The sequence below is a fragment of the Xyrauchen texanus genome, chromosome 19, assembly GCF_025860055.1.
Source record: "Xyrauchen texanus isolate HMW12.3.18 chromosome 19, RBS_HiC_50CHRs, whole genome shotgun sequence".
NCBI lineage: Eukaryota > Metazoa > Chordata > Actinopteri > Cypriniformes > Catostomidae > Xyrauchen > Xyrauchen texanus.
The window spans coordinates 42,250,029-42,271,012 of record NC_068294.1 but is presented as its reverse complement, the minus strand read 5'-3'; the positions used below and the strand labels follow the sequence as shown (position 1 = coordinate 42,271,012).

At 41.0% G+C, this 20,984-nt stretch overlaps 1 protein-coding gene across 1 annotated transcript in view; it reads left to right on the top strand.

Annotated features, from left to right (window-relative positions):
• The window catches only part of LOC127659719 (MORC family CW-type zinc finger protein 3-like), a 20,857-nt gene extending 788 nt beyond the window's left edge, over positions 1 to 20,069 (top strand). Inside the window, exons 3-17 of the mRNA XM_052149665.1 lie at positions 868 to 1,000; positions 1,136 to 1,357; positions 1,623 to 1,769; positions 8,505 to 8,661; positions 9,285 to 9,413; positions 9,712 to 9,831; positions 10,308 to 10,411; positions 11,764 to 11,925; positions 12,663 to 12,782; positions 13,131 to 13,205; positions 13,359 to 13,398; positions 15,135 to 15,298; positions 16,259 to 16,886; positions 19,097 to 19,362; positions 19,465 to 20,069. Coding sequence (XP_052005625.1) covers positions 868 to 1,000; positions 1,136 to 1,357; positions 1,623 to 1,769; positions 8,505 to 8,661; positions 9,285 to 9,413; positions 9,712 to 9,831; positions 10,308 to 10,411; positions 11,764 to 11,925; positions 12,663 to 12,782; positions 13,131 to 13,205; positions 13,359 to 13,398; positions 15,135 to 15,298; positions 16,259 to 16,886; positions 19,097 to 19,362; positions 19,465 to 19,618 — 2,621 coding nt within the window. The 3' untranslated portion in view covers positions 19,619 to 20,069. The remainder of the gene's footprint in view (positions 1 to 867; positions 1,001 to 1,135; positions 1,358 to 1,622; positions 1,770 to 8,504; positions 8,662 to 9,284; positions 9,414 to 9,711; positions 9,832 to 10,307; positions 10,412 to 11,763; positions 11,926 to 12,662; positions 12,783 to 13,130; positions 13,206 to 13,358; positions 13,399 to 15,134; positions 15,299 to 16,258; positions 16,887 to 19,096; positions 19,363 to 19,464) is intronic.
• The last annotated feature ends 915 nt before the right edge of the window (positions 20,070 to 20,984 follow it).

Genomic DNA, 20,984 nt, shown 5'->3' with positions numbered 1-20,984 from the left:
ACGTGAACTACGGTTGTGGTTGCAGGACACCTGTGTGAAGTCACTAATCACCTTGACACCTGTTGATTAAAAACCACTGAGAAAAAATGGCTCAAACTATTTAATTTAATATAGTAGTTTAGTTTTGAGAAAAACGGTTTGTTGTCTCTCGCTTTAATATTTGGTTATTTAATGCAATGCAATAAATTCTCATATATTGATAAATACGTTTTGGGTTCACTGCACGTATCCTAAAGGTTAACGGAAATGTGTGAAGCTTTCACGAGCAGATGTCAGTACGGTTAGCGGCAGGAACCATTAATAACATATTAATAGCATGGAGATGGCAGTGGAAAGATATCTAAATGTATATTTCTTTGATCATGTAACTACCGAGATATGAGGTGCGACTAATTATGTCTCACTGCTTTTACAGTTTACCCTCTACATCCTGTTGAAGGGTTTGTCTGGCTGGTTATAGTTTTTAGGTTAAGTGTTATATTAAGTGTACTGCTTGCAAGCACATATTTAAAGTGCTATAAATTATTCATATACCACGTTTGCATTGCCATGCATGCTTATGTTTTGCAGTAAATAGACAGCAAACATGTGGTGTAAATAATGCAACTGCATTAGATTCTTCTCTATCTTATTACCACTACTTAGTAGGTCCTCATGGTGGCACTGTTACTCACCTCAATCCAGGTGGCGGAGGACAAGTCTCTTCTTAGACCGTCAATCCGAGCATCTTGTCATGTGACTCGTCGTGCATGACACTGCAGAGACTCGCAGCATGTGGAGGCTCATGCTACTCATTTTATTACGTCAGCTTTAAATCGGCAGCGATGAGGCCTTACGTTGACATTTCTCTGCACGTGTGTGTTGCAGATAATGCGTCTGACCCTGGTGTAACGGCCAAGAACATCTGGATAGATGTGGTGACGGTCAGAGACCAGCTGTGTCTCAGTTTCATGGACAACGGCAGCGGTATGACGCCCAACAAACTCCACAAAATGCTCAGGTGCGTGAAAACAGAAATATCCACATGCAAAGATTTAAAAGCTCTTTGATTATTAGTGATGGGGCTTGTTGTGAGTCTCCAGCTAAACGTTGGTTTGCAACTCGTCCTGGAATGCTTCTTTTTCTCTCTTTGCAGTTTTGGGTTTACAGAGAAGGGTTCTGGTAAAAGCAGCCATCAGCCCATCGGCGTGTACGGTAACGGGTTTAAGTCGGGTTCGATGCGTCTGGGTCGTGACGCTCTGATCTTTACGAAGAACGGTGGCTGTCAGAGCGTCGGTATGCTGTCTCAAAGCTTCCTGCAGGCCATCAAAGCTCAAGCTGTGATCGTACCCATCGCCCCATTCAACCAACAGACCAATATCCTTCACTCATATACAACACTACAGCTCACCAATAATCAAGAGTCACAGGCTCTGTTCCAAAAACCTCATCTCAAGTTTTTGGAACAGACCAAAGGGGTGAAATACATATTGTTTGTTTGAAGCTACATTTAAACATATTGCTGGATTTATTATGCACGTGCTCTATGCATATGTAGACTCATAATTGTGTGCCATTTAAACAGATGTTTGACTTCATCCTCAACAGACAAAATCGTTTGCCCTTAACTCTCTCATCTCACAGACTCTCGTGGTAACGGAAGATTCAGAGGCGAGTTTGAGAGCCATCCTGAAATATTCTCTCTTTCAGAGTGTGTCTGAGTTACAGGAGCAGCTGGATTCCTTACAGGGCAAGAAAGGCACCAAGATTCTCATCTGGAACATTCGCAGGTTTGTTGGAAATGAAAACGAAGCTCTCGTTTGGTAGTTTTCTAGCTAGTTTGCCATCTTATGTGGCAATGGAACTGTAACGGGTAAAGGTGGGCAAGGAAGAGGCGGGAACCGGCTGAACAGTCAACATAACTTTAATGAGAGAACTGACAGAAACATAAACACACACACACACACACACACACACCAGCCGCTTGTCTCACTCTCTCGAGCGGGCGTGCACGAACTGGCACGTCTGGCTCATCATTATCCCCCTCTCGGCTAAATAGCAGGGCCAGGCATGTGTCCTCGTCACAGGAACCCTTAAGGATAATTCGGGTTCAATACGAGTTAATCATGTTACACACATATTGTTTACGTCTTGTGGCTATACTTTTGACTGATTGGCCCCATTCACTTCCATTGTAAGTGCCGCCTCGAAGGAGGGGCAAGTCAAAATTAATTTTTGTGATAATCTATATTATATCACAAATGCTTTCGATTGAGCTTAACTTGAATTGAACCCGAATATTCCTTAAAGCGAGGCACTATAAGTGAATAGGCTAAAAATGGTTCCTTATCTTAAACATTAAACTTTGCCATATTAAAATACATATTAAGACTTTAAAGTGACTTTACCCATTTACGTTTTTAACATGTGCCAAGTATGTGTAATCTTATCAACTATGCCCCTATCAGGGCTGGACTGGGAAGAGAAATCGGCCCGGGATTTAACAAAACTTTTCGAGCGGAGGGGGTGGGGGGGCGGGGGGTGCTCTGCATATCGCAGCACCGTTTTGTGGTCCGTTCTGCATAACGCGGCGGCTCATTTGAGCGCATCGCGGCCCATTCGGCAACATTCGGAACCGCTCGGTTCTCCCGATGGCCTGTCCGCACCTGATCGGCCCCAAAGTGCGTCGGCCCACCGGGAAAATGCCCGGTATGCCAGATTACCAGTCCAACCCTGGCACCTATTGAATAATATATCAAAAGTTATATGGATGCCAAAGAAATTATTACAGCTTTTATGTTTTTATGCATTTGGCGGATGCTTTTATCCAAAGCGACTTACAGAGCCCTTATTACAGGGACAATCCCCCCGGAGCAACCTGGAGTTAAGTGCCTTGCTCAAGGATTTGAACCAGCAACCTTCTGATTACCAGATTACCAGTTATGTGCTTAGACCACTACACCACCACCACTCCACGTTTTAATGTCATAAATAATTCAGTGGTTGGTAATTGCCTGTTTTTCAGATATATTTGAAGATGAAATATTTTTTTGGCCTTTGAAAGATGCTAAGCATTGTTTCTGAGGTTGACAAAGGCAATATAAATACATAAAAATTAAATATGGAATACATTTCTGTTAAATGGTTCTTATACATTATTTTGGATATTTATTGTAAATCACAGTTGTATCTAATTTAGCCTGTTAGCATTAAAAGGCGGATCACTGAACAAAGAGATTCACTGGAGTTAATCTGTTGAAAGACTCCATGACAAACCACAGCCAGACACGTATACACAGACAGGAAAGCAATTATATTCAGCCACGTCATTCATTTACATATGATTTAAATGTTGTACACAGGCGAGTGTATTGACTCCTGATTTGAATTTGCTTTGAATATTAGCTTGAACTGCTTAGTTTAACAAATTTTGTTATATTAATCACCCTAAAAAGCAAACGATCCTCTCACCTCTTACAAATAGCTCACAGGTCTCATACATGTTACCATATTGTGTATTTTGAACACGACTAAACACTGTATTGACCAATCTGCATCCATTTTATAGTGTATTTTTTGTTTGTTTTATTTTGTGTGAATGCATTTCCATCTTAGCTATTAGCACATTGCTGAATTTTTTGGTAGATTTGGGGATAGACGTTTATTAGATGGGTTTCTTGCTTCTTAGATTGGATGCAATATGCAAGTATGCAAGTGCCAATTTAAAGAAAAGGAATATTCTGGGTTTAATAAGAGTTAAAGGAGGCCTATTATGCCACTTTTTACTTAGATGTAATATAAGTCTCAGGTGTCCCCAGAATGTGTCTGAAGTTTCAGCTCAAAATACCCCACAGATCATTTATTATACCATGTTATAAATGCATCTTTTTGGGTGGAATCAAAAACACGCTGATTTTGTGTGTGTCTCTTTAAATGCAAATGAGATGCTGCTCCCCGCCCCCAGCTCTGGTCTCCATGAATACAATCAATGCTATACAGACAATGCTAACTTTAGCTGCATTAGCCGTGGAATCAGCTAACAAGCACATGAACAGTTGGATTGATCCATGCTTGAGAATCATATTTTTTTGAAAATCCTGCTTTATATTGACACTCATTCACAAAGCAGTCCGGTGTAAAATGATTTGCGCAAACATACACACACATATATGCAGTGGTTAAATTGGCTTTTGTAGGGAGGGGGAGCCCTTATTTACGGTGAATGGTCATCATTCAAAATCCCGCCGTAAAATGACTTAGGGTTTTTACACCAAAGGGGCTCTTTTTCCAGTATTAATGTGTAAGGTTGGGTTGAGTAGTTATTCAAACAAAGACAAATACTTTACAATTCACTTACAGTATTTTATTATAATTTTTTATCTTGAATGTTAACAGGCAGGCAACGGATTTCACCCTCGTAAAATGTATAAAAGGAACATGTTTGAAAATATTGCAAGCCAGAGATGAATATGTAAATGCATTTTTTATTTGTACAATTTAGAAACGTTGAAGTCCCTTCGCACCTGTATGTAAATGTAACTCTTGCAGTAATTATTTATCATATTCATGCAGCCTGTGTTATTCTGTTGAGTGTTGAAAAACCATCGAGGAGAAACGCATCATGACAATTTTAGCATGTAAACGGGTAAAGAAAAAAGTAAACTTGCCCGCTTTGCGAGAAACATTAAACGTTCTATAAAGTTTTTTTTTATTATTAGTAAAACTGAATAACAAATTAACATTTTTTATTATAATCTCCACCTTTATTGAGGTTTGTAATGCCTGATAGAAAAGTATCTATCTTTGAGAGCAATATAATACTTTAGGCAATTGCAGAATAGTCCCATTAGTCACAGATCAGAAAACTGAGTACACAACTATTTCTGGCCTTAAAAATTACAAAAACCAAATCAATGCAGAACAATGTATCTCAAAAGCATTACAATGTGGCCCCCCCATGCACTACTTAAAACCCGATGTGGCCCCTTTACCAAAATAGTTAAAAATATTAATAATTACACACATCACCTTTACAAATTTGTTTCAGGATTTTACAGTAAAAGTAACTGTTATATTTTGACAAAATATTTCAGTTTCAAATGAAATAATCTAAAGGTAAAATTTATTAGACGTCAACAGTGGCAGTTTAAAGTTTCAAGATGTGTTTCAGCTAGTATTTATTTTTCATAAATACATTCATTTATTATTATTATTACTATTATTTAAGACTAGCACACTGACCTAACCATGGTAATGAGGAGCCTTTCCTTCTGTGTAATATGTGTATAAATATTAGGTAACAAATGGGATAATAATGGGCTCATGTACAGACAGGAGCAGTCTGGCCTCACTGTCGTGCACCTACAGTATATGCAAACTGTTAAAAATCAATATATTACTTTAAATGCTCACGCAGCTGATGTTATTCTTCATTTAGTAGTTCATTTAACATGTAAACTAACATGCTTTAGTTATATAACATGTTCTAGCTACATGCTATTTTTATATTCGATCGCTCTAGCCGTTAGCGGGTTTCCATGGTAACGTCGCTGTCTTAGAATAGTGACAGTTTTCCCTTGATGGCTGTGGGCGGGGTGCTGAACCAGCGATTAATGCATTTATGACGTCTGATAATTCCATGTAGCCTGGGTGTCTCTGTGTAGTCTTGCTAATTATTCAGTCTCATATGCCATGTATTTGCCAGGAGTCAGGAGATGAAAAATAATTTAAGTGGAATAACAATATTTGGTGCTGAAGGAGACGGAGCTGAGCTCCGGCAGGGTGTGTTGTGGACCTGAGGAGGCGGAGCTGCGCTCCGGTGCGCTCCGGCCCAATTTAACCTCTGCATATATGTATGTTTTGGGGCACATTTCCTTCAAAAACAAAACTTGTCCACTGCGTCTTCAGCGGCTTTGATGCCGGGAGTACATGAAGACTCTTATGTTCACTTTTACAGCAACAACAGAACACTTATGAGACATTATTCTTCTCACTGTATTTGCTCCAGAGCGGGGGAAAAATGGCGGACTGTGTGTAGATCACTCAGGGGTGGATCTATGATAATAGGGCAGAGTCCGTCACCAGTCGTGGGCGTGGCCTGCTCTAATGTGACATCACTTTAGAGCAGAAAGGAAAACCGTTCATGTTGACACACTGTTTTTGATTAATAGTAATGTAAGAAAGAGGAGTGGGTGGACTTTTAACATTGATGTACAAACCATGTAAAAGTCAATTTTGCATAATAGGTCCCCTTTAATCTCAATTGACAGCATCTGTGGCATAATATTGATTACCAAAAAAAAATATTTTCTTAAAAAAAAAAAAGCTAAATTCTGGGTTACAGTAAGTGTAACATACCGGCAGGCCGAAGACAGGATGAAGACAAGCCGATGACATGACGATGAATTGTAGAACCCAAGTGCAATTTTATTTACATTGCTGGTATCCAAACATGAAACAGTAGATCCAAAAGGTGAAACTGAACATAAACATGAACAAGGACTTGATTTGACTTGACTATAAGCTTTTACTTAACTAGGAATCGACTTGACATGGAAGCAGAGTTACAACCAGCGATACTCAACGAGGGAGGGACTATAGATCCAACGGCTTTAGGTGGTGGCTCCAGAAAAGGGGCAGGGTCTGGAGGCCAGGGAGGTGACTCTAGAAAAGGAGCAGGATCCAGCAGTTTGAGTGGCAGCTCCAGAAAGGGAGCAGGGTCCAGCAAAGTCTCAGGATGTAGAGCACAGGGGATGGAGCAGTAGGAGATGGAGCGGGAGATGGAGTCTCAGGGGGCAGAGCCGCAGAAGGCGGAGCCAAAGGAGACTCAGGAGATGGAGCGACAGGAGGCAAGGGCTCAGTGGTTATGGCATCTAGGGATTCAGAGGGCTCAGAGGTCAAGTCGACACGGGACTCAAAGGGTTCAGAGTTCAGAGCGGCTGGGGACTCAGAGAGCAAGACTCTTGGGGACTCAGAGAGCTCAGAGGGAAGGGAAGCTGAGGATTCAAGGAGCAGTGCTATGGAAGACACAGGGGATGGAGCCGTGAAAGAATCGAGGGGCAGAGCCGTGGAAGACTCGTTGATAGCCTCAGGGATCTGGACAGGCTCGTCGACAGCCACCATGTTCAGGCGCTGGCTCTGGGATGGACGAGGCTTCAGGCGCTGGCTCTGGGACGGACGAGGCTTCAGGCGCTGGATCTGTGGACGGACGAAGCTTCAGGCGCTGGCTCTGGGACGGACGAGGCTTCAGGCGCTGGCTCTGGGACGGACGAGGCTTCAGGCGCTGGCTCTGGGACGGACGAGACTTCAGGCGCTGGCTCTGGGACGGACGAGGCTTCAGGTACTGGCTCTGGGACGGACGAGGCTTCAGGCGCTGGATCTGGGACGGACGAGGCTTCAGGCGCTGGCTCTGGGACGGACGAGGCTTCAGGCGCTGGCTCTGGGACGGACGAGGCTTCAGGCACTGGCTCTGGGACGGACGAGGCTTCAGGCGCTGGATCTGGGACGGACGAGGCTTCAGGCGCTAGATCTGGGACGGACGAGGCTTCAAGCGCTGGCTCTGGGACGGACGAGGCTTCAGGCGCTGGCTCTGGGACAGACGAGGCTTCAGGCGCTGGCTCTGGGATGGACGAGGCTTCAGGAATTGGTTCGTTGACTGTGGCAGTCGTGGGCGCTGGCTTGTTGACCGTGGAGGCCCTGATGGGGAACTCAGGCATGACAGCCCTGACGGGGAACTCGGGTTTGATGGTTACTGTAGGAGGAATGCTGATTTCCTAATCAGCTTCTCCCACAGGCAGTCCAATCTATTCCCCCTGGTGGTATCTAGGAATAGATGGGCTCATTTAGTCCTGCATGGAAAAACAGCTTCAGGGAGACCTCTTCGAAACTCACCCTGTGGCAGTCCACAGAATTCCACCACAAATTCCTCAGTGGGACAATCCCCCTGCCGTAGGCAAATCAGTGTTTTATAAAATGAAAAGCTTCACATTTTTGCCTTGAAACTCTTCAAAAATTGGGCGCATTCACTTCCATTGAAAGTTCTTTTTTAAAGAGGAGGCGGCACGAGTCGAAATAATCACAAATGCTGTCGATTGAGCTTAACTTGTATTGAATGCAGAATATTATTTTCTTGAACCCAAACTAATTTTCTTTAAAAGACAAAGATAGTGATGTGAAAAATTATTTGCCCCCATACTGATTTCTTCTGTTTTTGTGTACCGGTATATTTCATACTAATCTGTAACACAAAATACAGTTTTAAAATGAACATTAAGGCGCTTTATCATTGTTTTAGCTGCTAATATCGGTTGCATATGTACATAAAGGCCCTTAAAACTTGAACCCCCTTAATTGTTGCTTGCAGCTATATTTTGAAAATTGCATCTCCCATTGAAACAACCATCTGTGTTAGTAGTCGACCCCACTAATCGACTTGTCCGTTGTTAGATGAGTCGATTAGTCAAACACCCAGTTACATTTCTGTGTTTTTTCTACTTGCATCAATCATTTACCATCCTGTTTGACAGAAATAAAGATGGAAAGCCGGAGTTTGACTTTGACACAGATTCAGAGGACATCCGACTCCCAGAGATTCGATCAGAGGAGGCTCAGGGAAAATTGAGGAGAGATTATTACAAGCATCGCAGAGACGGTCACGTTCCTGAGATGGAGTATTCTCTCCGAGTGAGTGACAAAGAGAGCGACTGATGGAGAGAGAGACTCTCTCTGTCTCTGTCTGTGTGTGTGTGTGTGTGTGAGTGTGTGTGTGTGTGTGTGTGTGTGTGTGTGTGTGAGTGAGCGTGTATTTATCACTTTGTGGGGACCAAATGTCCCCATAAGGATAGTAAAACCCGAAATTTTTGACCTTGTGGGGACATTTTGTCGGTCCCCATGAGGAAAACAGCTTATAAATCATACTAAATTATGTTTTTTGAAAATGTAAAAATGCAGAAAGTTTTCTGTGAGGGTTAGGTTTAGGGGTAGGGTTGGGTTTAGGGGATAGAATATAAAGTTTGTACAGTATAAAAACCATTATGTCTATGGAAAGTCCCCATAAAACATGGAAACACAACTGTGTGTGTGTGTGTGTGTGTGAGTGTGTGTGTGTCAATACCACAGTGTGAAAGAAAAAGAAACCGAGATCTGTCCTGTTAGTTTAAACTAAGAATCATATCAAACATTTATTACATTTTTATCAGGCCCTAGTTTTGTTTGTTATTTTACGTTTTATTTGATTTTCAAATGATTAATATCAGTAAAACAGACTGAAATACAAATACAGAATTCATCTCTCTCTTTCATTGCAGGCATATCTCAGTATCCTTTACCTGAAGCCCAGGACTCAAATCATTCTGCGACAGAAGAAAGTTCAGACTAAACTGGTCGCTAAGAGTCTGTCCATGGTTGAGAATGACGTCTATAAACCTCATTTCATCGTATCCTTTTCACTGACCTCAAAAGTTACTGTACGACTTTAGCCTGCAGTAGAAATCCTGTTTTTTTAGTTTAAAGCCCGAGTTGAGTGCATAAGAAGGTGTAGACCACTTTTATGGCGCCTTTTGGTCTTTTTTTAAGCTTTTAATAGATGGAAAAAGCAGCTTGGATTCTTCTAAACACCTTATTTTGTGTTCTACAGACTTGGAACCACATGAGGCGTGAGTAAATGTTGACCGGATTAACGTTTTTGGGTGAACGATTCCTTTAGGAGTGTTTTCTTTAAATGCTACCACTCAGAATGAGAGAGTGAAGATCACATTTGGATTCAACGGGAAAAATAAGGATCTTTTTGGCATTATGATGTACCATAAAAACAGACTGATAAAGGCCTATGAGAAAGTGGGCTGCCAAATCAAGGTAGGCCTACTAAATACATTCATTTGAAATAATTAGATAAAACATGTTCAAAATCAAACTATAAATGAACGGGGGTCTGGTTAGCTCAGCGAGTATTGAAGCTGACTATCACACCTCCAGGGCGTGCTGTATGACTCTAGCCAGGTCTCCTAAGCAACCAAATTGGCCCGGTTGCTAGGGAGGGTAGAGTCACATGGGGTAACGTCCCCGTGGTCGCACTCGGTAGAGTGCGTGGTGCCGCGGAGAATAGCGTGATGGCTCCACATTCGCTACGTCTCCGCGGTAACGCGCTCAACAAGCCACTTGATAAGATGCGCGGATTGACGGTCTCAGACGCGAAGGCAACTGAGATTCGTCCTCCGCCACCACAAGGACTTTGGGACCACATTGGGAATTGGGTATGCCAAATTGGGGAGAAAAAACGACCTTGGAAGTATCGGCGTGACTCAGGATCTCTTCCTGTGTTTCTTCTTAAGTCATCAGGTCAAAGGTCAGGGGTCGGAGTCATTGGAGTGATTGAGTGCAACTTCCTCAAGCCCGCTCACAACAAGCAGGATTTTGAGTACACCAAAGAGTACAGGTGCATTTCAGGAGTTCTGCATCTCACCACAAACTTTGTCATACAACACTACAGCAATGGCAACTGGCTCAGACGGCCCCTTATTTGAATTCTGGGCTGACATTCTCGCTAAATTCAAATCTCCTGCCACAGGGAAATATCTTTCGTGACATTCAATATTGTTGTACTGCTGGTCAAAACAACTAATGAGCGCAGATTTACCATTATGAGTGGAAGAAATTTCAGTGTATTATTTCATATTTTGAAAGTAGTAATTAATTTAATCATTTAATATAGGATTAAACGAAAATTATAATTTAATCTATATTATTTATTCATCATTTTTTAATGAGTTAGCAATATAAATGTTCAACATTTCTGTGCATTTAAATGTTTTACCTATTTCATTTTTTTATCTGATAAAAATAATAATTTTATATTTAATATTTTATTATTATAATTTTTTTTTAATATTTCATTACATTTGTTATTAGTTACTAATATATTGTCAAGAAATTTCTGTGCATTTCCTTTACATTTTCATTATATATTTTATAAAAAAAACTATTTTATATGTTTAATATAAGACAATTTTAAATAATTTAAATTTATTTTTTATTTTATTCTTTAAAAAAAAAAATTGTTTTTTAAAGAAAAATATTTTAAAAAATATATTTTTTTAAATCCAACTTTAGATTTTTATATATTTTTTATTATTTGTATTTTTTTTTTAGCAGATTTACACATTTCTGTGTAGGTTTTAATTGTATTTGCATTGTGATGTAATTATTCATTTCACATTTTTTATTTAATATTTTATCTATCTCATATATATATATATATATATATATATATATATATATATATATATATATATATATATATAATAATTTAATAAATTTTTTATTTTATTCTTTTAAAAATATTTATTATTTCTTATTAGATTTACCAATATGCTTTAAGTGAATTACATTTTTGCATTAAACAAAAAAAAAAACAAATATATCTTTTTTTAAAAAAATGTTTTAAATTTATTTATATTAAATAATTAAATATAATATATACAATTATTTATAAAATTTTACATAAAGAAAAATATTTTTTATATAAAGAAAAATATATTTTTTAAGTCCAACTTTATATTTTGATATATTTTTAATTATTTGTAAATTTTTTTAGCAGATTTACACATTTCTGTGTAGGCTTTAATTGTATTTGCATTGTGATGTAATTATTAATTTCACATTTTTTATTTAATATTTTATCTATCTATATATATATATATATATATATATATATATATATATATATATATATATATATATATATATATATTTAATTAATTGCACTTTAACTGCAATTTTCTCTCATAGACTCACTCTAGCTGCACTTGGTCTCAAACTGAACGACTATTGGCGTGAAAAGAAGGAAAAGAAAGCAAAAGAGAGAGCGTTTCTGGCCTTAGAGAGAAAAAACAAAGAGAGTGACACGGAGGAAGAGGATGATGAAGAGGACGATGAAGAGGAAGAGGAAGTGTATGTTTGATTTACTCTGAAGCATTTCACACATTTCACTGTGAAAACTCTCGTGCATGCGCTGCTGGTGAGAGTTCAGCCGCCTGTTAGTCAAATGGACAGAAAGAAGCGTGTGTTTGTGCGCTATAAATGAGAGATGGTGCAACTTAGCTTGCTAAAAACAGACTGACAATGTTTCTGTTAGACCACAAACCTCACACATGCATCAGAGAAAACACACACACACAAAATGCTTTTGTGATAGAGGCAGAAATGGGCGACTGTGAGAAACTTGATCTGTTAATCACACAGCTGATGTGATCGTGTGGTTTTTATAGCAATAGCACACCTGTGTGTGTGTGTGTGTGTGTGTGTGTGTGTAAACGATACTTGAAACAATGTTATACACTGAATGGAACATTTTCAAGTTTGTATTGGTGTGACAATAGCATCACCAACAGGAATAGCAAAATAATGATTGTTTTTAAACAGGTTTCCTGAACACTCCCCATCTGCCACTGTTCAAACACAAAGACAATTTTTACTAGCACCACAGAACCAGTGTTACACTTCATGGGGAAGTCCACCTACATATGGCTTATTTATAGAGGACTATGCATATAAAGCATAGAAAGAAATTACACCCTTCAGCTTTAAATGTGTTACATCCCCATGGGACCCATGAATAAACTCATAAAAGAGCCGATTGAGCTGCTGTACTGATGGTTTTCCTCTCTCTCTCTCTCTCTCTCTCTCAGTGATGTGTCATGGATTCAATGTGAAGAGTGTTTGAAATGGAGAGGAGTCGCCACTCACCTGTTTGCTGGAAAGGTACCGGATCCGTTCCGGTGCAGCATGCATCCAATAGCACGCTTACGGTGAGTCTGTCATCGGATTAAATCATGAAATCAAATGGCATGGAAGGACACACTATTATACTACTCTTTTTGTAGTATGCACACTGGGCATAACATACACATTTTCTGCATGCAAAATAGCCGGATGACCTACTACATATTGCCAACAATCAGACAAAATGTTGTGCTTTGCATCCCACAATGCAGTGCGCTCAACATGACCTTCCAATTACCATGAACTGGAAGTAATATCAAATGTGACCTTTAACACAACAGAGATAGCGACATACTGTATATATATACACTAGTACGCCATTCCAAACATATCTGTTTTTTTTATGATACTTGACTAATTCTTGTTTTTTGTAGGAGCTGTTTGTTACCGGAGAATACAGAAGAGAACGCTGTTGTCACACCCAGCTATGAAAAAACATTAAAAAAGCAGTTAAGATAGTACAAGTGTTGAATCACATCCTATAATCACAAATTTCAGTGCAAATTCACATGCACAGTTCTGTGTGTGTGTATAGTGTTAAATAACTGTTGTTTGTTTCCTTTGGCGCGTGTGTGTGTGTGTGTGTGTGTGTGTGTGTGTAGGGAAAATGCCTCGGTTAAGAGAAGAGGACGATCATTGGAGGTATATATGATACCAGATGATGAAGTCTTTGTTCATAAGTTCACAAGTTCATATCAGTGTCAGTGTGTGATGACCTACAGTGGTCTTCCGTTAAGTGTGTGTGTGTGTCTTCATTTGAATGTGGGCAGACATGGGACAAAAATGTGTATTTGTATAAATGCACTAAAAACATGCTACTTTTTTCGACATGTAGCCGTGTTGCGTGACAAAAAGGAGCATAACCGTTTTCGTCATATTGAATTGCACGTGCAGCTTTACTGCCAAGTGAAAATCAATAAATCAAAAGCACTTTTACTCCATTTAGTACGTTTAATCAAGTCAATTTGAAATTTCATTGAACAAATTGACATCCCTGTTATTTCTGTGCCATTTAAATGCTGCTCTGATTGTATAAAACCATTTATATATATATATATATATACACGCATACACACAGTGGCAAGAAAAAGTATGTGAACCCTTTGGAATTAGCTGGTCATTAAATGTGATCTCATCAAGTATAGACAAACACAATGTGCTTAAGATAACAACACACAAATGATTCAAATCTTTCACGTCTTTATTGAACACATCCCATTGATCATTCACAGTGCTGTGGAAAAAGTAATTGAACCCTTGGTTTTAATAACTGATCAGTCCTCCATTGGCAGCAATAACCTCAATCAAGCATGTCCGGTAGATGCGGATAATGGTAAATGGTCTGCACTTATATAGCGCCTTTTTAACCTTAGCGGTATTCAAAGTGCCTTACACTGTGTTGAACCACCAACCCTGCGGTTAGTGGCCAACCCGCTCTGCCAACTGAGCCACAGCCACCCGCAATGGATTAGACCTGCACAACATACAGAAGAAATTTTGGACAATTCTTCCTCACAGAACGGCTTCAGCTCAGACATATTCTCAGGATATCTGGTGTGAACGGCTCTCTTGAGGTCATTCCACAGCATCTCTATTGGGTTCAGGTCTGGACTCTGATTGGGACACTCCAAAAGGTGGATTTCTTTTTATGCCATACGTGTGCTGCATGTTCTTCCCAAACAATTCAACCTCAGTTTCATCAGTCCACAAAACATTTTCACAGTCATTGAGCATTCTGCGGTGTGTCCTTGGAGTCATCTAGGCTGGACGGCCACTTCTAGAGAGAGTAGCCATAGTACCACATCATCCCCATCTATAGGCAGTTTGTCTAACTGAGATCTCATTTTTGCGAGGCATGGTCCACGTCCGCAGATGCTTCTTGTGAATAGCAAACTCAAAATGTCTGAGTGCTTTTTATAAGTCAAAGTAGCTCTAACCCACACCTACAATCTCGTTTCATTAACTGGATGCCAGCTTTGCCAACTCCTGACTCTAATTAGCTTTTGTTGACATCATGAGCCTATGGGGTTCACATACATTTTCTAACCCACACTTTGAATTTTTGAATGATGTATTTAGTACATATAAGATACATAACAATAATGTGTGTGTTATTAGTCAAAACAGATTGTGTTTGTTCATAAGTGTGACTTAAGGGTAATTCCAAAGGGTTCACATACTTTTCTACTATGTTTTGTTTCAAATGAGTAGCCTGACTAGTTTAAATACTTGGTGATTATCTTGGAGCTTGGCAAGCTATAGTTTCAAATGAGTCTTTCAAAACTGAAATGAAACAACATCACTTCTCAATTTGGATTTTGACACATTCTCACCTCAACTGATGGTGTATGTGTGTGTGTGTGTGTGTGTGTGTGTAGATGAGCAAAAGTCCGGTGCATCCTCTCTGTAGAGCACTATCTGACCCAGCATCAGAGACCAAACAGGATGAGGTCATGGTTACTATGGCGATAGATTCACATGATACAGATGAGGATGGAGTCAAAGTTGCCGCTACTGATGAGGAGCCTTCACCCTCTCCGAGGTCTGACGGACACCGAATATAACCATTTACATACATGTATTAGTAGTGCTTGCTAAGGCAAACATACTTTTAAAATAGCCAAAAACACTCTTGTGCAAGTGCACAAATGCAGATGTGAATGCTCGGCCAACGAATTGCAAGTATGCAACTTAACGTGTTTTTGCGTTACTGTAGCGGTTTCAAACTTCATTACTCATGGGGTGATTTTAAACCGGATGTGTTTATATTCAGGTAGCTAGTTATACACATATTAAGTATTTCAGGGTTTGCGAGGGAACCGCAGGGAGTTCCTGAGATTGTGAAGAGTTTGCGAATCATTTACCAAGTTTTAACATTGTTTGCCCTGTAGTCCTGAAATACAGTCTGTGCTGGTGGTGGTTGACTATCGTTAACCACTCGTGGGAGTTTCGTGGCTGAAACTCTTAAAATAAAATGTATAACTTCCTAAAAAAATGTCTATATATAACAGGAATATGTCCCCTCACCCCATGTTTTAATGGTTGCTAAACCTGGCTTTCTTTAGCTTTTATGAAGTCATTTTTCATTATTGAAATCATATCAAGATATCAAATGTACCTACATTAATGGAATGAATTGAAATGCTTATAAACATTCAGCGAAATGACTGAAAGAGAAAGGTTACATGCTATAGTGCCCCTTGCAGTGATGGCAACTTGTGTTATGTATTGCATGATGATACATTTCAAAATACAATGATGCATAAAATTGAGCTTGAGTAGCTAGAAACATCTGCAATCGCATACTTGCATAGAGACTGTTTCAGGCCTTTGTCAGGAAATTGAGCAAACCCCTAACATGGAGTTGTTAACTATGTCTGACACGTTTAGCTTGTGTGAACACTGCCCTTTGTTAGTTTATAAAGGTGTGAAACACAGATCACACGCATTTTATTTCCCTATGTAAAGTTTCTAATGCTTTACTTGCCCACTCATTTTCTAGAAAAAGAAGAAAAGAAACATTGTCGCATGTTGAAAAGGGCAATAAGTCGCCAAATCGTGCTGGAACTCCAGAACTCCCCCTTGAGGGAGACACAGAAACAACAGACAAAATAAACGAACCTGAAACAAATAGCATCACAACACCACCTCTAGATATGGTGATACAGGAGGACAATATTCAGCCAGAACCCTCAGTACTTGAGAGTCCTGTGGAGCCGCAGATTTCTCAGGGGCCACCACAGCCCAAAGATCAGCCCAGAATCCCGCTTCACCCTCTCTCGCCCCACTCATCTATGACCACGGCTCAGACCGTGGTCGTCACCCCTCTGAGCCGCTCAGGATTTCAGCCCGTTTCACCATTGCCGACGGACGGCTCGGACCGCACGGCTCTTAATCAGAGAATTGCTCATCTCGAGCGGGAAGCCAAGCGCTTAAAAAGAATCCTGGGCATCCTTGAGCCCATGACAGAGGTTGCCATGGTAACAGAGGCTGAAGGAGGCGGGCCATCTGACGCCACCGCAAATGAACGACTTGCGCTAAATGGAGATTCAGTGTCATGTGACCAAAATGTGGAAAGATTGACCCCCATGACAAACGAGTCCAGGGGCGAGGAACTCGCAGTTTGTCAGGTAAGACAGTCATTGTTAAATATCAGAAACATACAATGTGTAGTTTCAAAACTAGTTTTTTTTTTTTATTTAACTTAATGCAGAAGAAAACGAGGCCTTGATGGTTGGAAGAACTGTACGGACAATGGGCCTCATTCATGAAATAAGACCAGAATCAGAATCAAATATTTATTGCCAAGTATGCTCACACATACAAGGAATTTGTCTTGGTGACAGAAGCTTCCAGTGCTCAAACAATACAGAGATAATAACAATTTTCAATAATTATAAATAATGTACACATATAAATCGGTTATTTACAGATGTGCAAGGGAATGCAATGGCAGAAGAGGTAGGGTTAGATAAATATAAAAAGACTGAACTGTGTATTGCACATAATTATTGCTCAGTGGGGCAGTTTTAGCTGTTCATGAGGTGGATAGCCTGAGGGGAAAAAACTGTTCCTGTGCCTGACGGTTCTGGTGCTCTGTAGCACCGGCCAAAAGGCAACAGTTAAAAAAAAAAAGGTAGTGGGCTGGGTGAATGGGGTTCAGAGTGATTTTTCCAGCCCTCTTCCTCACTCTGGAAGTGTACAGTACTTGAAGGGAGGGCAGGGGGCAACCAATAATCCTCTCAGCTCTCCAAACTCTCCTTTGTAGTCTTCTGATGTCTTATTTCATTGTTGAACCAAACCAGACAGTTACTAAAGTGCAGATGACAGTCTCAATGACTGCTGAGTAGAACTGTATCAGCAGCACCTATGGCAGGTTGAACTTCCTCAACTGGCAAAGGAAGTACAACCTCTGATGGGCCTTTTTCACAATGAGTCAATGTGGGTCTCCCACTTCAGGTCCTGTGAGATGGTAGTGCCCAGGAACCTGAATGACTCCACTGCTGCCACAGAGCTGTTCAGAATGGTGAGCAGGGTCAATGTTGGGGTGTTCCTCCTAAAGTCCTAAAGTCTGTTTTGAGTGTGTTCAGCTCCAGGTTGTATTGACTGCACCAATGAGTCATCCTGGATGAGGCCGATGACTGTAGTGCCATCTGCAAACTTCCTCCATGGCGACGCAGACATTGGTATACAGGGAGAAGAGTAGTGGGGAAAGCACACATCCCTGGGGGGCACCAATGCTGATTGTACAGGTGCTGGAAGTGAATTTCCCCAGTCTCACTAGCTGCTGCCTATCTGTCAGAAAGCTGGTAATCCACTGACAGATAGAGGTGGGAACAGAAAGTTGGTTTAACTTAGTCCGGAGTACAGCTGGGATGATGGTGTTGAAAGCTGAACTGAAGTCCACTAAAAGGATCCTTGCATATGTCCCTTGTCTGTCCAGATGTTAGAGAGTATGATGCAATCCCATGTTGACTGCACCATCCACAGACCTGTTTGCTCAATAAGCAAATTGAAGGGGATCCAGAAAGGGGTCATTGGTGTCCTTCAGGTGGGCCAACACCAGTCTCTCAAATGACTTCATGACCACAGATGTCAGAGCGACAGGTCTGTAGTCATTAAGTCCTTTGATCTTGGGTTTCTTTGAGATGGGGATGATAGTGGAGCATTTGAAGCAACAGGGAACTTCACACCACTCCAGTGATCTATTGAAGATCAGTGTGAAGATGGGCACATGTCAGCACAGGATGTTAGACAAGTGGGTGAAAACCCGTCTGGGCCCTGTGCTTTTCTTGTCTTTTGTTTCCAGAAGACCTGGCACACATCCTCTTCACAGATCTTAAATGCAGGTTGAGTAGCAGGAGGGGGGTTGCATGAGCTGTTGAAGCTTGTGTGAAGTGAAGGTCAGAGTGGGTGTGGGGTGTGAGACTGGGCTTTTCAAATCGTGAGATTGTTTCAAATCAGCCAGAGAGAGACAAAAACATGGCCTTGAGGTTTGAAAGTACAGTTCGATCAGTGAGCCTTATTGTGGTGCCGCTAGTGGGCTAAAGCACATAACTGGTAATCAGAAGGTTGCTGGTTCAATCCCCACTGCTGCCACCATTATGTCCTTGAGCAAGGCACTTAACTCCAGGTTGCTCCGGGGGGATTCTCCCTGTAATAAGTGCACTGTAAGTCGCTGAGTGGTGCTGAAATCACACATTTCACCTAAGAGCTCTATAAACGTATGCTCAAAATTGAGAACATCAGCGAGCCATCTTTTTAACTTTTATTGAAACAATACAAGCATTTTAATGTGTACATTTCCCATTAAATCCAATACTATTCATCTAACCTCTAGAAATCAGAGGAACAGGCGAACAGGCCCCCTGTGCAGCGAAGCAGTACTCCACCTGTCCAACAGGGGGCAGAAACGAGACCTAAAGACGAGCTCTACTGGAGTAAGACATTAATGAAACTCCAGAGTGAGAACCGGGCGTTATCAGATGAACTGAACAAGCTGAGAACTGAGAGAGACCAATTACTGAACCAAGTGAGACAAACCGAAAGAGAGACACATGAGAGGAGAGACCAGAGCACAAACACATCCAGTCACACTTATAACAGGTGTGTACAGGTGGCAAGTGATGCTTTCTCATCTTTTATCTGTTCTAACATTTTCCTTTAAAGAGGCTGAACATATCTCTCTCCATTCTTCCTCTCCAACAGCAGCGTCACACTGGAAAGGTTGAGGTCTCTCCGTCGGAATGTGGTGGCATTGCTCTCCTCCATCCTGCCAAACCTGGATATGCAGGGCATCGGCTACGACAACATTGATGTAGACAGCATCCTACAGCAGATCATTCAGGCCAATAACCTCTGATCCTGGAACAGTGATTACAGACAGGGGCCGGCCACCAATTAAAAAGGAAATGGTGATATTACTGCAGCATTGTGGCGGACACAAAAAGCATTACAATACAGTTTGTACATTTAAAGTTCGTTTCGTACGGCAGGTTAAAGCTTCATTTCACACACAAACACTCACAATCTATTTGAAAGGAGATGAAACCTCACAATGGTTTAACAACCACATTAATAGAAATGTTTATATACATGAGGGTATACCCAGCAGCCTAAAGGAACAATGTTATGCAGGTGACATTAATATATCTATCGTTTATAAATTGATGCATGAATCTCTCTCACACACGCTCTATCTCTATACCCCTCTCTCTCTCTACTCCTCTCTATACCCCTCTCTCTCTCTCTCACACACACACACAATCTCTCTCTATACCCCTCTCTCTCTCACACACACACACACACAATCTCTCTCTATACCCCTCTCTCTCTCACACACACACACACACACAATCTCTCTCTATACCCCTCTCTCTCTCTCTATACTCCTCTCTATACCACTCTCTCTCTCACACACACACACACAATCTCTCTCTATACCCCTCTCTCTCTCACACACACACACAATCTCTCTCTATACCCCTCTCTCTCTCTCTATACTCCTCTCTATACCACTCTCTCTCACACACACACACACAATCTCTCTCTATACCCCTCTCTCTCTCTCACACACACACACACACAATCTCTCTCTATACCCCTCTCTCTCACACAATCTCTCTCTATACCCTCTCTCTCTCTCTCTCTCACACAATCTCTCTCTATACCCCTCTCTCTCTCACACACACACAATCTCTCTCTATACCCCTCTCTCTCACACAATCTCTCTCTATACCCCTCTCTCTCTCTCTCACACAATCTTTCTCTATACCCTCTCTCTCTCACACACACACACAATCTCTCTCTATACCCCTCTCTCTCTCTCTCACACACACACACACACAATCTCTCTCTATACCCCTCTCTCTCTCTCACACACACACAATCTCTCTCTATACCCCTCTCTCTCACACAATCTCTCTCTATACCCTCTCTCTCTCTCTCTCTCTCACACAATCTCTCTCTATACCCCTCTCTCTCTCTCTCACACAATCTTTCTCTATACCCTCTCTCTCTCACACACACACAATCTCTCTCTATACCCCTCTCTCACACATGCTCTCTCTCTCTCACACACACACACACAATCTCTCTCTATACCCCTCTCTCACACACACTCTCTCTCTCTCACACACACACACACAATCTCTCTCTATACCCCTCTCTCTCACACACGCTCTCTCTCTCTCTCACACACAATCTCTCTCTATACCCCTCTCTCACAC